At 48.4% G+C, this 17132-nt stretch overlaps 1 protein-coding gene across 1 annotated transcript in view; it reads left to right on the plus strand.

Moving 5' to 3' along the window:
- The window catches only part of LOC119379733 (neuromedin-K receptor), a 193538-nt gene that overhangs the window by 172433 nt on the left and 3973 nt on the right, over positions 1–17132 (plus strand). The window contains exon 4 of the mRNA XM_049412117.1: positions 5557–5647. Within this exon, the coding sequence (XP_049268074.1) occupies positions 5557–5647 (91 nt within the window). The remainder of the gene's footprint in view (positions 1–5556; positions 5648–17132) is intronic.

Below are 17132 nucleotides of genomic sequence, written 5' to 3' on the forward strand. Positions count from 1 at the left end.
GTGTGCTTGCGCGTGTGTAAGGACATGTGCGTGCGTGTGTGTGCATTTGCGTGCGTGTGTGTGTATGCATTTGTGTGCGTGCGTGTGCATGTGTGTGTATTGCGTGCGTGCCCGTGTGTGTGCGCGCGTGTGTGTATTGCGGGTGTGTGCTCGCGCGCGCGCGTGTGTGAGCGTGTGTATGTGCGCGCGTGTGTGTGCATTTGCGTGCGTGCGTATGAGTGCGCGCCTGTGTGCATTTGTGTGCGTGCGTATGTATGTGTGTACGTGTGTGCTTGCGCGCGCGTGTGTGTCTGCGTGCGTGTGAGTGCATGCGCGCGTGCGTGTGTGTGCGCGAGGGCATGTGCGTTGGTGTGTGCATTTGCGTGCGTTCGTGTTTGTGCGCGTGCGTGTTTGTGTATGTGGTGTGTGTGCGCGCATGTGTGTGAGTGTCGTGAGTGTGAGATATCGCTGTTGCGCTCTAGTTGCATGCTTAGCAAACTTAACGAAAAAAAACTCCTTCAGACAAGTTTCAACCAATGTATCACGAAACTATCTGTTCACTGATTATTCCACAACATTTAATGTTTCTTGGTCCTAATAAGCGTAGATGAGGCAGCTCAGAAAGTGGCATCTGAACTTAAAACAAGAATTTACCTTTCCGGCTTGATGACGACGTGAGGCGCATAGGCCACTCACACGATCAGTGTTGTGTTCAGAAGTCTCCCGTTCTTCACGTGGAGGGGGCTCGTCGCTGCAGAAGTCGAAGCCCGGCCTCTTGCGTTGCGTGCCCGCTGATTCAGCATCGCCATGCCGCGGAGTCGCTGTTTCTACGTGCAATAAATTTGGCGTACATTCAGCGGTTGGGTAAGGCACTTCCGAAGCAGTTGAACCTTTTGGCCCCCGTCGCTTCAGAGAAGTCGGCAGTAGAGCCTGCCGTTTTCGCGGAGGTTTCCTGGTTCTTTGCTGCACGGTCATGTATTTTGCGCTGCCGTGGAAAATTCTAGGCACATCATCCGAAGAGAGCGTAGGTTTCTTTCGGGCGTGCAACAGGACATTTCCCTTGTACTCTGCATGATATGTTGCAGAGATCGCTTCTTCCGGGAAATGCTTCGCGCACACATGGTCAGTAGGCTCCAAAACTCTGTCTGCTCTCGGAATCACCTGTCGTCTCTCTTATCTAAGCGCTCTGTTTCACGCAGAACCTTGAATAGCGACACACGCTCCGTACAAGCCTTGAAATTCGGGACAAAACATTTTTTGCCCATTTCGAGGCGCAGCCAGCGACAGTGCCGCTAAAGGGTACTGGGCATCATACACAGCGTCGAGGTATACGTACATTCAATCACAATACGCGAATCAGCAAAACAAATGCACTGACAGGGCTCACGGGACAGGGCAAGGCGTTTATAAATCACAGAATGCCATGCACTAAAACCTTTCAGGAAGATCTTTCTTTTCGCGCGAATTTCAGAATGAGCGCAGCGCGAGCCCCTGAGACGCAATTTTGTAGCGCCATCTCAACGCGCGCCGCGAAAACTACTCGTGGCTCAAGGTCATCGGCGAACACAATCTGCCCGCGCCCTCTCCTCAAGCGGAGGGGTGAGTGTCAGCACCTAACTTATTCTTACACCGTGGCCCAAACTCAGAAAAAACGACAAAACAAATTTTTTTTTTTCAGAAAAAGTGTATTTCTACCCTCAAAAGAAAGCACAAGTTCTTCATTTACTGCCAGGTAAACGCAACACTGCTTTTCAAGCCGTCCTATACATATAGGACACTGGACATTAGGGGTGCTATGTGCGGGTGTGGTAAGCCTTGAAACATTTCACGTGCACACCGACATTGCACTTCTTCCTCTCGATGGCGTCTTTCATACAAAGCACGCGTTTGCCCGGAGAAAGCGGTCGGCACGTGGCAGCATGAAAAGCAAGCAATGTCTAGGCTTGCAACTGTTGAGAATGAAGGCTGCTTGATGTGCTGTAGATGGCGCTAGTCATCAGCTAAAGAAAAGCGATGTTAGAGTGCATCAAAGAAGCGTCCTATTTGTAGGACACTGGGCATATATGGGTTAAGATCACTTCTCCGTAACTTCATGAAGGCAACAAAAGAAGATCAGTTTATGCGCAGGGAGATAAGGCGCTGTGGTGCGATTGTTTTAGGCTCGTACCCGGACGTTGGAAAGCTCAAAGGCCTTGCACACCACTGACATGTCATGTTCAGAATAAGTGCACGTGATAGCCTCGACATTCCCTCGTTTATCTTGTTTTAAAGTAAGGGTTATTTGTTCAGGCAAAGCTCTGCCTTTTTTAAAAGGCTGGAGCCTCAGTAAAGAGCCTCTTCTCTGTCCGAGCCAGGTGAATGAAAGAAGATACTAATATTTGAGATGGCTACTGAGTTCTTGAACTTGTAGGACTGTATTTTATTTATTTTGTTATCCTAACAACTATGTGGAAAGGGGTAGCCGTCACCAAGCAATGGTGACAACAACTCCTTCATTTATTTTATATTTTGATAAAAAAAAAAACGCTTATGAAAACTGGGTTGTTGCAACGGGCAACTAAGTCGAAGTCCTTCGTGTTCAGCATCATGTTTACTTCTTTTGCTCGGTGATTTTAGCTTCTTGAGCTGCGAACAGAAACGAGCGATTTTGTGTTTGTGGCTCTGCCACATGTGTTGGTGTCCGTGTGAGCATCAGTGACGTCACGCCATAGTTTTAGTACTAGCGGTGTTTATAATACCATGCGCTTTTTGTCGTCAGTGTCTGTTGTTCCTTTGAAGATGCTTGAGGCCCGTGCACTTAATTTAGGTGCACGTTAAAGAACCCCAGGTGGTCGAAAGTGCCGGAGCCCTCCACTACGGCGTCCCTCATAATGATATCGTGGTTTTCGGACGTTAAACCCGCACAAATATTATTATTATTATTATTATTATTATTATTATTATTATTATTATTATTATTATTATTATTATTATTATTATTATTATTATTATTATTCCTTTGAAGTGCGATATTTTTATTTGTCACTACTATGGAAGTACTGCGTCAGAATATATGTGCTGCGCTTTGTAGGCGTATAGTTTCATTCCTTTTGTGCCTTTTTTAGGAAGTTGCGATAGCTGCTGCGTTCAAAAGCATGTCCCATAATAAAGTCAGAATATATCACAGCGAAAAAAAAAAGGAACCCCTACGAAAGACGTCACCATAATGAATCTACGAATCTACAAGCGCGTGTCACTCAAGCGGCCAGCTTATGAGCACACATTTGGGAGCTACATTTTCGTAACGTCGTACAGACCGTCGCACCGACAGTCACTCTGGCTGTACTGGGTACACGTGCCAGTGAGTCAGAGCCTTTGTCCTCTCAAAAAAAAAAAAAAAAAGAAAAAGAAAAACACACATGCAAAAAAAAAAATGGAGCAAGCGCATCAGAAACGATGGTTCAAAAATTCCTGTCATATTGCACATCCGGAAGATATAACTACTGGCAAACAGTCATGACACGCAAGCCAGTGGGCTATTGGGCGATTTGTCCCAGGCGGGAGCTGTTGTTCTCCTGATGCGCCAGGTCGTTTCGCAAGAGCCATCTGCGTTATCACTTAAGCCGCACGTGCTGGAAATGTCTCGTCGTTATGGCATGGATGCCGCCGGAAACTCGTTTTTAATAAACGGCCTTCGCAAGTTTAAACTGCTCAGCTAGAAGAAAAAATATTCGTCACAGCTCGCGTCAGTCCATTTTCCAGGCCGCGAGAAGTGGATGCGTCTCCACGGACGACGTATTGCCAGTATTACTGTGAGCAGATATCACGACGGCTCGCGAACAGTCCGCATGTGGTTGCGCAGCGTTGCTGAGTTGTGTTCGAGTATTTGCTGAGTAAGGCGAAAGAGTCCGCTTGAACTCCACCCGAAGCGGCGCAGATGACCCCAATGAACAATTAAGCGTCAGATTTAGCGTCCGTGGCTATAATGAGTCAGCATTCGCCGGGGTCATGCTTGCAATGTGGCAATCGAGAGCGACCACTTTTGCAAGAACAGGACGGTTTATACTTTCTGAACTCCCAGCAGCATCTGCTTTGCACAGTAAACGTTACAAATGACATCACTTGATAATTTCTAACTGTCGCTTATATTATGATCATTGTTTCGAGCGCAATTACAACTTCAGAGGAGAGCAGCCGGCGCAACCTATATGATCGAACATCTGAAACATCCTACTAAAAATAGCGCAGAAACGTTTGTATGTAACTACACGGCGATTCAATCTGTATATTGAGCGTTCATAAGTGATTTGCCTCGAACACTAAAGGAAAGGCAGGACTATATTGAGAAACGACAACCGCTGCCTATTCTTTTTTGTATGCCGCAAGCTTCGATGGGCGCTACCTGCATTGCTGCGCCATTTGGATGAGAAATTCAGAACGAATGAGATGTATTTTCTGTACATTTGTTAATACAATACACGGGATGTTTAGAAAGGAAAGACTGACGAAGCAACCGCAGGATAGAGCTAACGACTGTACCTGGAACCAAATGCTCAGTTCCATCTGAATAACGCGCTGAACTTTCTATACACTATATGCGCTATTAAGTAGATGTTTTATAAGTTATAATACCGTTCGACAGATAAAGTAAAAATCAAGGAAATCGCACAATATTTTGCTGTATATTTCCTTTTCCCTCGTAGTCGTTTGCCGCGCTACACTGACTCGTGGTGCATTCCTACCAGCTCCATCGGATGTCGGCCTTACGCAAATGCCTCACCTGATGAGACTTTAATGCAGTTCGCCTTGAGTATGCCGGATGTGAATGATAGGCTGGAAGTTTTTCTACGGCATCTGTGCTCTTGAATTTACATCATGCCAAGGGTCAATCCAGCGCTGTTTTATCGTATGACGTGAAACGCTTTGTTACGTTGTTCGTTAAAGCGTATTGTCTGTATAGAAACGCCGAACGATTTTGTTGATGAGAGGAAGTCGTAAATTTTTATGGGGTATCTGTAGGGATTCTGCAAGTGAAATATAAAAACTAACAGTGAAAAAATAAATAAATGGGCTTGAACTGGTCCGGGCAGCGGCGCATTTTTTCTGGAATCCATTTTGCACGACACTCATTAGTCGCATGACGCATGCGACTAGAGCGAGGAGGGTATCGCGGAACAGATATCGGTAATAACGTGCAACTCTAAAATGTTTATCAGAAATTTCGTGTTCACATATAATGAACTGCTTATATATAGTACCTAAATGAAGGTATTTGTTTTTATATCACCAAACACTGGTATTGTACGTACAGGTTATGTGTATTGTCCGAAGGTACGAGTGAAGCTTCTGTTGAAGAGGCACTGTGTCGCATTCGAAGGTTGTAAATAAGCTGGCATCACTGGCAATTTATTATATCTGTAAATCAAGTAATGTGACGCGAAAACTATGCCGTGGCCATATAGGTCATGGTGACAATTTTCATGGTGTCTTTTTCACTACGAAATACGCCGAGACTATAATTACTCTTTGAACCTTCGAAAGAAGACATCGTGATTGTAGTTCCCGTTTTTGCTGACTCGCTTATTTTTACTCATGCAGATATCGCTACATCAACGTGATATGGTTCTGCTGTCACTGGTTGGCCATGAGCAACTCGTGCTACAATCCGTTCATCTACGCCATCTACAGTGTAAGTATTTAGCACCGCCTTCTGTTCGCAATGCAGTATGGGGTCTGTATTCGACTAAGTCTTGTCATATAAGCAACGCCGCACAGGACTTGTATGCATATAACTTCTCTGAAGTTAGATAACTTTCTCAATACCTGACACATCGATTCTACCTATTAACGATACGAAGACCGTGGCGATGACCCAATCCCAGACAGCACCCACACAAGATAAAAGCTTTAAGAATATTGAAAAACAAGACTATAAAGAACACTCAAAGTCGCCGTGGAAGGGGCCATTCAGTCAGCGCAATGTTCCCGCTTACTTCGATCAAATCTGTAGGATCACCTTATCCCCTAATAACTGGCTGTTAATATGTGACGTATTCGTCCTAAGTGAATTAAGTGTTTAGCTGCCTTTGGTTGCCCGGTATTAAAACGTTTCTTGACACCCTGTCTGCATTTTGCCGACGTGACCATTTTTCATGACGAGATACCCGCCGAGGCAGCTTACTGCATACGACGCAAGCGCTGCTGAGCTCGAAAGTGCATGCTGGATCCCAGCCACGACAGCGGCGTTTCGATTGAATAAGGGGTGATGAAATGCAGAAAACGTCCGCGTAAATTTGTTTAGGAAGTCGTTAAAGAACTAGGTGAGCAAAATTAGTCTCCCACTATGTTGTGCCTCAGAACATACCGTGGTTTCGGCCCTTCAGCCTGCAGAGTTTAATTAAACATTCTAAGCCTCGACACGTGAGTGAAAGAGCGGCGACGGCGGCTGGTTAATGCAGCATGAAGAAAGTCGGCATACTTCCTGTTGAACTCTTACTCGAATGAGGTCGAGCAAGTTGAAAACCGCGGTTTGACTTGCTTTGAAGTATTTGTTAATGCGGCTATCTCTAATTAAATGAAGTATTAATATGATAACTCACTCACTCACTCACTCACTCACTCACTCACTCACTCACTCACTCACTCACTCACTCACTCACTCACTCACTCACTCACTCACTCACTCACTCACTCACTCACTCACTCACTCACTCACTCACTCACTCACTCACTCACTCACTCACTCAATCAATCAATCAATCAGTCAATCAATCAATCAATCAATCAATCAATCAATCAATCAATCACGGCGAACTCTGTGGCCATTGTTTATTAGCTTTATTTGATGTCTTAGTATCGCGCTAAGCTGAATATACAGCTCAGTTTTCTAGAACATTCACCGTTTAGGGATACTCCATATAGACCCTTTCGCTGTTTACAAAAACAGGTCCTGGACGGCTTCCAGTTTTGTGCGCCGGCGTAGCCTAGCAGCATTGGCGGGGAACAAATGCCTTAGCGAGTAGCCCGCACATATTCAACAATTTTCTCCGTGTGTCTGGCCAAATATTTAAAATAAATATTCTTTTAATCCACACAGAACATTAAAAGAGTTAGTCCTTAACATTAAGCGCCTTCCTTTTACCTGAAAGCGGAAAAAGAGTCTTTCCTTACTCTGCCACAACTTAAAAAACATGCTTTCTGCTTTGGCGTTAGAGTGATAATTGAAGTGACCGGAAGTTTCTTGGGGTGCAACACGTGCTGCTGCTATCGCAATCTTGAAACTGACCGAAAAGGCGAATACGATAAGGCATACCAGAGTGCATAAGCTAAAATTAATAAACCTTTCGCTGCAACTTAGATCGACTGACTGAAGAGACACGACGCCTCTCTGGTTGTGGTTGAGGCCTTGAGGGTTGCCTTCACGAGAACTTGTGAAGTGCAAATGGGAAGGGTTGACAAAAGACATTCTTATAATAACGTTTGTAACTTTAGGGATGCTCAGCGCATGCACCTTTGAGGGACGTTACAGTGCGCGTCCGTTCAAGATTTTTAGCTTAAAACACATATGGGAACGCAAAAATCATGTTAAAAAAGTTGAACCCAGTTCCACACATGTGAAATCTGAAGAAACAGCGAAGCTGTGGTTCTGCTGTATCCTCTGTTCTTTGCAGGTATTCTCTATTCTCTTGCTTTTACGTATGTACTACGTTGTGGTAACCTATGATGTGCGGTTCACGTTTCTTACGGAAACACCGGAAAAGAGCATCTCCACTGTTTCTTCAGATTTCACATGGGCAGAACGTTGTTGATACAAATTAAATTGTCATCGAACCAAAGGTGGTCACAAACTCTACAGATGTGCCCAAAGGAGCGGCCGAAGAAGTGTCGGTTGAAACGGGCGTTTGCGCCTACGGTCTGGAGGAGCGCTCTTTGCAGGCGTTTCCGATCCGCTTCTCTTCTCTGTACCTTGGTGTTCTCTTGTGCGCGCTTGCATATCATCTCCGTTTGTCTCCTGTGTATATCAGGGTTCGCTTGCCTTCGCTGACGCCTTCGTTCTGCTTCTTGACTCTCATTTGCTGCTGAACGCTTACAGTGCGTCTCCGCTTCTCCCGCCCTAAGCTCGGGATCAGCCTGTCTTCGTTGGCGTAGCACTGCTGCTTGCTTAGCGAGCACCGAGGGATTATTGACACTTCGCCGGCGTTTACATTCCCGCGCGAGCGCGCTTGCGCTTGCGTTCTGACGTTCAGTATCGGATGTTTGCTGGGTGGCTGCGTCCTGGGCGGCACAGGCGAGCGCACTCACGCCCCCTGCCCGAACGGAAACCATGGCGGGAAATACCGCCTGAAGCTCGCGCTCTTGTTTCTTTTCTCCTTCCATTCTTCTTTCTCACCTCCTGGCGCGCGCTCATTGGCTCGCTCTGAGCCGCGCCAGCGTTCAGTTTTGTGAGGCTGTGGTGCCCTCTCTTCACACAGCGGGGAAACCGTGGGAAATCTTATCTGGATACCAGGTGGGAGCGTGACATCAAGGACAACGGACAATGCGAGCCCCTAAACAGTTAAAAACAGGGCACCACCTAATGGCTCGTGCCAGAGGCGTCCAAGTCAAGACAACCAACCTGTTCATTAGCAACCATTAGCAACCGTCCGTTAGGACTACGGACGCCTGAATCACAGAACAAGGTCAGAAAATGGATGGGCTGTTTCCCCATAACTAACGTTACAGGCAAGTTTACAAGAATCGAAGGCTCGTTTCAATAGCTCCTGGCGATCAGTGATAGCCAGAGCGTAGCATAAAAAAATCTCAGTGTCGCCGTAAGGGCGAAGCAATGAATGCGATAGCAACAAACTGTGATGTATACGAAGTAGGGCTAGCAGCCAGCTCGTTTGGATTCGATCTCGCGTAACTCTACAATAAATGCGTGGCTTTAACTGACTTAAGGTCGTAAAGGCCAATGTACAGCGGAGCTGAGGGGAAGCCTCAACGATGAAATGCAATGTGATGCAAAGCTAGGTGAACATGGGCATGGTTTAGCACTCAAGGAACTTTCTCTCCGTTTGACCGCCTGCATGTCACCAACCTCCAACTTATCTCGCTCCTCCACTCGCCTCCGCTACACTATGCTATACACTCCCTCCTCCTTCCCTTCCTCCCCACCGTCACATTACTCCTACTCACCTCCACCTCCCTTTCCCACCCCTCGTTACTCTATAGCAGTGGTTCTCAAATGGGAGTCCGCCGACCCAAGAGGTCCGCTAAGCCATTTTTGGGGTCCGCGAAACTCGTTATCGAAAAAAAAAATCGACTAAGCTTGTACTAAGTCGCACAAGGCTTGAAACAGCGAAACTGGAAGATTCTAGAGTCTAATCTGGCTGCTTCTAAGTTGTTGCTAGGCTTCAGCTAGGTTAGTCACGGCGCGGATGCCCAAACTCCAGAACCGAGCGTTTGCACCTCTCATAGATCTACGGACACGTCGCCGTTAGCGCAGGGCTTCCATCGCTCCGGCCTCTTCTCGCAGCCACCGTTGCCTTTCCCGCTCCCTATTATGGGAGTTTCGTACTAGTCGTGCGAAGTCTTTCTATCACTTATGTCTTTATTCCCATTATTTCTCTCAATTTTCTCTTTCTCTTTCTTTCTATAGCTTTTTCTCTCTTAGTGAACCAGTGGTGAGTAGTGGGATTTCCTCCTCTTCACCATCACATCTCTCCTCCTCACGCTCACTTCCCTTTCCCACCCCCTTGCTACACTATACTATATTGCGCTATGCTATGCTTTGATAGCGTGCCTGGATAGCCGAGTAGTTTGGACGCTCGCCTTCGGATCGAGGGTACGCGGGTAACTTATTGACTAGCTGTTGAGGTCGAATTGGCATTTGACCATTCCTTGCCAGGGAGAAACAAATGACACCTATCTCACGCTGCATGTTGTAATTTGTGACCCCCCTTCCTGTTCTCTCACTGCAAGGCGTCCCTCATGACTTCCACCAGTCCAAAAGGGGTCCCCGAAACATCCATGGCTGAGAACCACTGCTCTATAGTAAACAAGGCTTTGCTTTACCCTTTTCCCTCCTTCGTTCCATCCTCCTCGCCCTCACTTTCCTTTCCAACCCCTTGCCATACTACACTGTACATGACTATGCTATGCTCTTACCACCTCCCCTCCTTCTCACCCTCACATCACTACCCGTCACCCTCACTCCTCTTTCCCACATCCCCTTGGTATAATATACTATACATGACTACACTATGCTTTCCTCTCTTCCCTCCTCCTCACTCTGCTTCGCTATGCTGCGAATGCTATGTTTCACTTTTTTCCTCCCTCTCACCCTCCTTCGCTAGGCTGCGGGCGATACTCCGCCCATTTGAGCTCGCCTTTAACAGCTCCGATGTAAAACGCTGCTTTAAGGGAATACGGCCGCTTCAGGGAAAGAAATGGTTTTCGTGCAGTCTGTTGTCTCAACGTGAAGCGGTGAGAGCACAGCACGTAGAAGGGTATACGAGCTGGTTGGTGATCTCTGCGGAGATAGCGCGCGCGCCCTTCTGATGAAAGTTCACAGTTGCTACTTGAGCGACGCAGCCCCACCCCTAGCTTTCCCCGGCGTCATGCTCCTTCGTCCGAGGAAAGACGGGCGGGGCGTTTCCTCTCTACTTGAGCAGCAATCGACGGCATGCCTCGCACGCGGGGTGATGTTATCGCCGCGCCCCGCGTGCGAAGGAGATGGCCGGCTCGCTTTGCCTCTGCGTCAGCAGCGTTCGTCGCCCCCGCCCGCGTGCTTTTATTCGCGCGTAGAACATACGATGCGCGGAGCGATGTTATCGATTTTTTACTTTATGCAGAACATTATGGCGACGGCAAAAACCCGTCGAGAGTGTCCATATAATTGCTCACGCAAAATGAGAAATTGAGGATAAAGCGGGAGCCATGGGTGCCGCCATGTTCAACAGCGTTATTTTTTAGCGTATACGGACATTAGGTACGCTAAACTCGCGAAGTAACATACGTTAACATAGCGTATTCGTAAACCTCGGAAACCAGATATTGACAACTGACACGAGCATGCGCAGGGAGGATTTACGTGCGTTATGCATTTAGGTTTGGGGGCAACCGCTGCTTTAAAAAAACTGTCGATAACTGCAAATGATAATTGATTTTATATATATATATATATATATATATATATATATATATATATATATATATATATATATATATATATATATATATATATATATATATAGGAGAAAGGCAGGGATGTTAACCGAGCACGTGCTCGGTTGGCTCCGCTTGACGTATGGAAGGGGAAAGGCGAATAATAGATCAGATAGAGAAGAAAAATAAAAGTAGGAAAAATAACAAATGCGCAGTTAGTTTGAATACACAGAACACAAAAACACGCTAGCAGTTCACAAACGTTCGTCAAGTCCGGTCGACATCAAGAAGCGCAATAGGGCTTTTGTGGCCTTGTGCATGTACGAAGGCGTAGGCCAAGGTCCCAGGATACTGTTTTCCGAAAGTAATTTTGCATCAAGGGGATGGAGATTAGCTTCCAGAGCACGTCGGCCAGTCTGGTAAGACGGGCAGTGGGACAGAAGGCGTTCAATCATCTCCTCATAATCGCTAAAGTGGAGTGCCTATTGTGCCATTGTCATCGATTGGAAGTATCTGTATCTGTATCTCTATCTGTATATTTAAGTATGTATGCCGTTGGGCAAACTCTCGAAATAAAAAACAAAATAAAAAATGCAATAAAATCAATATCCAGCGCATCACCAGGACTAGACGATCGTCCACTATCTGTACAGACGCTACCGAAACAACGCCCCCACCAATTATGGGCGCAGAAGGCAATGAAGGCACTTTTGCGCTTTTTAAAAACGACTGGCTTGAGTGAACTCCGTTCATTATATTATGTTAACCACAGAACGACAAGCTTACCGAATTAGCACCCCCTCCAATCTCTCTCTCTCTCTCTCGTTTACTGCAGTAAGGTGTAATCACACGACGTTGCTTTCGCAAAAAGATTCGCCAAATATAACTGCTCACACATATAGATTCACAGAAAGCGATGGTGTTACACACTCGCCAGCTAACCAGTTAACCAGGCTCTAGTGTCCAGGCTTTTCACCCAAATAACGAACAACTCTGCCGAGCAGCACGCTTTCCTTGAACGCCTGCGACTTCTGGACATGTTTTCGCATTTCAATCACTTATGAATATATTCGCACCAAAATGCAACAGCTAGCGTCTGCTATAGTATAAATTTGAGTTGTTTAGCCTACGTAAAAGGAAAGTACTCGAATTCATCGGTACGTGTGTACGCAGTTTATGCAACTACAACGAGTCAGCGATATGGCTGCCAAGAGAGCCATAGGAAGAAAGGAAGGAAACAGGAGAGAGGGGAAATGTAGGGAGGTTCACTAGTTCAGGATAACCGGTATGCTACATTACATTGGGAAAAGGGATAGAGGAGTTTGAAAGTTTGAGGGAAAAGATATATATATATATATATATATATATATATATATATATATATATATATATATATATATATATATATATATATATATATATATATATATATATATATAGTTGAAGGAGTGGTTGCCTTTGGTTGCCGTATAAGTATAAGTATGAGAGGTGGCACTTAGACAATAGACGCGGAGTGGCAATAGACGTGGCAATAGACGCGGAGCCGCTCTAGAATAGACGCGGAACACGCGGGTTGGCGCTTCGCGCCAACCCGCGTGTTCGGGGCTGGACGGCGTCCCCGCCGGCCGCGTTCGTCAAGCCGGTCGTCTTCGCCTGCTTCCTTCGTCGGGACCACCAGCCGCCGACACAGTAATGGCGACGAGGTGAAGTACGAACAGTTTCCTTCGTATTCCTTTTTGCCGGTCCGCCTCAATGATTCCATTCTGCTGCGACGCTACTTCGGCGTTTCCCGCCATCGCTTCTTTGTTCTCCGTAGCGGCCGCCGCGTCGCGTCTCTTCTGCCTTTCCCCATCGAGCGGCTCCGCGTCTATTCGTGAACACTGCGGACTTCCTTTTCGCGTTGGTGTTTCTCGTTCGTTCTCGTTTTCTTCTTTTCTTCGTTTCGTGTAGAGTTTTTCTCTTGTGATGGCGTCTCCCATACCTCCACCGCCAAGGGCGTCCGCAGAACTTTTTGCAGGGGGGTGCATACGCAGGGGGGGGGGGGTTCATTCAGCACTGGCAGCGTTTCTTTAACTGCCGTGACATGACAGGCAAGATTAGTCAGTAGTTTGTAAGTTGCGAAATTGAATGGCAAACCTGAAGGCCAGGACCTGAGTGTGCTAATCCAGCTGTGTAGCTTATCGCAACTGCATAGAAAAATATTATCCGAAATTCCAAGGGGGGGCAGCTGCCCCCCCTTGCACCCCCCTCCGGACGCCCATGTCCACCGCTTTTTCTCTCCACACCCGGGGATCCGCCGATCCCTTGGGCTGATTGGAAGCTCATTTTCGAAGGCTACGTGGATGCTATCGGGCATGACGCCCGCAAACCGGAGCGGCGAAAGGCCCTTCTGCTTAACGCGTTGGGCCACGCCGGCCTGAAACTCTATCGGACTTTGAGTTCCGTCAACGCGTCAGAGACGCCTGCGTCGTCTGACGTATTCCAAACCACACTCGCATTGTTCGACGACCATTTTAAAGACGCATCCTATGATTATGTCGCGCGCCTCCGCTTCCAAGAGCGTCGTCAGCTTCCCGGTGAGCCCGTGGTAGACTTCATAGCTAGTCTCCGGTCGCTAGCCGCGTCTTGCGGGTTCGGCGCGTTCGAAAATGACATGATCAGGCAGCAGCTCTTTATTGGCGTCGCGTCGCAGAATGTCCGTTGCCGACTTCTCCAAAAAGGCTCGTCCATCACTCTTTCAGAAGCCCTCTCGATTGCGCGAGAGGATGAACTTGTCCGTGTGCAGTTGGAGCAATTCGCTCCGCACTCAGTGCAGCAACTTTCTGCTGCGGGGGCCCATGGCGCCGGTCCTTTGTTTCACGGGACGCGCCAACATGGCGGCCCTTCTTCTTCGTCTCGGCGCGGTGGTCAACATGGCCGCCCGCCTGCACAGTCCTTTCGTGGCGGTCAACATGGCGGCCCCTCCGCGTCGCGGGGTCGAGGAAGCCGTCAACATGGCGACCCCATGTCGCCGAATTCATTCTTTCCGGATCATTATCGAGCTTTGGGCTCGCGTCCGCATTTTTCTTCACATAGTTCAACCGCACACTGCTTTCGTTGCGGATCTTCTCGGCATTTAGCCAACTTTGCGCAGTGTCCGGCGAGAAACCGCACTTGTCTTGCGTGCGGAAAAATCGGGCATTTTCAGTCCGTATGCAATTCCCGTCGAGTAAATCTTCCTGAACCAGGTTCTTCATCTGCTCCTTCGAGCACTGCTCAGACCAATACGGTCACAGTTCTAAACGTGGATGGTCTCCACACTTCTTCCGAGCCACGTGTTACAGCTTCAGTGGGCAATGTGCCGTTGTCTTTTCTGGTGGACACAGGCGCTTCAGTCTCGTTAATCAACGCCGACGACTTTCAGCATTCATTTCCGCACATGCAGTTGGCACGCTCGTCTACCGTCCTGCACTCATATTCAAAGGGGATCATTCGCCAGTTCGGCCAATTCACGGCCAACGTCACGTACGCAGGAGTGCAGGCTCCGATAACATTCTTTGTAACACCATGTGGCCGATCTCTTCTTGGCCTTGATGCCATTCGGTTGTTCGGCATCACCATATGCGGTGCTACACTGCAAAGTTATTCTTCTAAATCCCAGACAACTCTTCCGGTACCAAATGGGACGATGCCTGCTACACTGTCTTCGGCTCCAACGCCATCTCCTTCGTCGATTGTGTCGACCATTCTTGCTTCACAGTCTTCCAGTCCCACGGCTTCTGCGCCGTCCACTGCGTCACCGCCTAAGGCGTCGGAGACATCTTTTTCGTCGATGCCGGATCGACCTGTGAATGTGTGTGCTTCGCCTGGTGCGGTGCACCCTGTGCGTGTGCCTGTGCTTCAGTGTACTTCCGAAATGCATCTGCCAGCCATGCCTGTCGCTGTGCGGGCTCCTGTGCTTCGGTCCACTTCGCCGACGCGTCCGCCAGTCAGGCCTGCCTCACCTGCACCTCAACATTCAGCGTGTGGAACACTTTCTTCGCCAAGGGGGGAGGACTTACCAGTAGGTGTAGCTGGCACAAATACACCAAGTGCTGATGCCTCGAATTCAAACGCTCCTTTAGAGCCGTCACATCAGAGCACAAGTGACCAAACTGCCCAGTCACCTGCTTCAACACCGCAAAGGCGCCGCTCGAAGCGGAAGCGTCACAAGCCTCGACGTTATGAGGACTATTAGTTAATGTCATAATAGGTTCTTTCTTATGTAATCTTCATTACGTGCAGTGGACTGACTCCATGTACATTATTCATGCAATAATGCTCTGTACACTGTTGTCACATTCTGTGCATTTCATTCTGTGCATTTCATTCCGCGCAGTGTTCAGCACTCATTCAAGTAATGTGAACTGTATTATCCATGTGCATCGACAATGTGTAGTGCTGTGTTCAGTGTCTGTATTAAGGTACATTCCGTGTATGTAATAAGGTGCATTCTGTGTGCCGCATTGCAGGTTAACTGATGTCTACTTTCTTCGAGGAGGGCATGATGTGGTGTTCGCGTGTGTAATCGGTTTCGGTTTCGAAATGCCATGTAAAGATGCCAGGGGGCGCCGCTCTGGTGTCGTTATTCAACCGGCGCACTTGTAAATAAAGAGTGTGTGAGCAGTACTCGTTGAGAGCGGACGTTCTTCTTTTCTTCGGCGCTTCGCGCCAACCCGCGTGTTCGGGGCTGGACGGCGTCCCCGCCGGCCGCGCGCCGAAGAAAGGAACAGACGTCCGCACTCAACGAGTACTGCTCACACACTGACTTTATTTACAAGTGCGCCGGTTGAATAACGACACCAGAGCGGCGCCCCCTGGCATCTTTACATGGAATTTCGAAACCGAAACCGATTACACACGCGAACACCACACCTACGTCCGTCAAAGAACTGCGCAGTTTCGTAGGACTATGCTCCTACTTTCGGCGCTTCATCCGAAACTTCGCGACTATCCTATCACCGCTGACGAAGCTCCTTGGAAGTAACGGGCCCCTCAATTCGTGGTCGTCAGAGTGCGACGACGCATTCGCAAAGCTCCGTCGTTTGTTGACTTCTCCTCCCATTCTACGCCACTACGACCCTACGGCCCCTACAGAGGTACACACGGACGCCAGCGGTGTTGGCCTCGGTGCTGTCCTTGCGCAGCGCAAACCTGGGTTCCCGGAATATGTCGTCGCATATGCAAGTCGTACGCTTACTAAAGCCGAGACCAACTACACCGTCACGGAGAAAGAATGCCTGGCAATCATTTGGGCCCTTACAAAGTTCCGACCTTATTTGTATGGTCGCCCATTTGATGTCGTCACCGACCATCATGCACTGTGCTGGTTGTCGTCATTGAAGGATCCCTCAGGCCGTCTTGCCCGTTGGGCACTTCGCCTACAAGACTACGACATCCGCGTGCTGTACCGCAACGGACGTCAGCATGCTGACGCCGACGCCCTGTCGCGCTCTCCCTTGCCTGACGACAATGCCCACAACTGAGCGTCTCACTTTGTCGTTTCTTCCATCGATATTCACACCATCGCTACCTAGCAGCGCAAGGATCAATGGATTGCCTCACTGATAGACTTGCTGACTGATCCATCGGCCACACCATCCACTCGCTTGTTGCGTCGTCAAGCCCACCATTTCGCCGTTCGCGACGACCTGCTCCACCGACGCAATTACAACGGCGACGGCCGCCAGTGGCTTCTAGTAATACCCCGCACTCTGCGTTATGATATATGCGAGTCGTTCCACTCTGATCAGCAGTGTGCATACCCTGGGGTATCGAAAACATACCACCGCATTCGCCAACGTTACTTTTGGCGAGGAATGTACCGCTACGTGGAGAAGTTCGTTCGCTCCTGCATCGATTGTCAGCGCCGCAAAACTTCAACGAACCTGTCGCCGGCAGGTCTGCAACCTCTACCTTCCCCTGACCGACCGTTTGGGCGCGTTGGCATCGATTTATATGGGCCACTTCCCCTGACGTCCGCTGGTAACCGCTGGGCCATCGTCGCTGTA

This window comes from Rhipicephalus sanguineus, chromosome 1 (assembly GCF_013339695.2).
Source record: "Rhipicephalus sanguineus isolate Rsan-2018 chromosome 1, BIME_Rsan_1.4, whole genome shotgun sequence".
Taxonomy (NCBI): domain Eukaryota; kingdom Metazoa; phylum Arthropoda; class Arachnida; order Ixodida; family Ixodidae; genus Rhipicephalus; species Rhipicephalus sanguineus.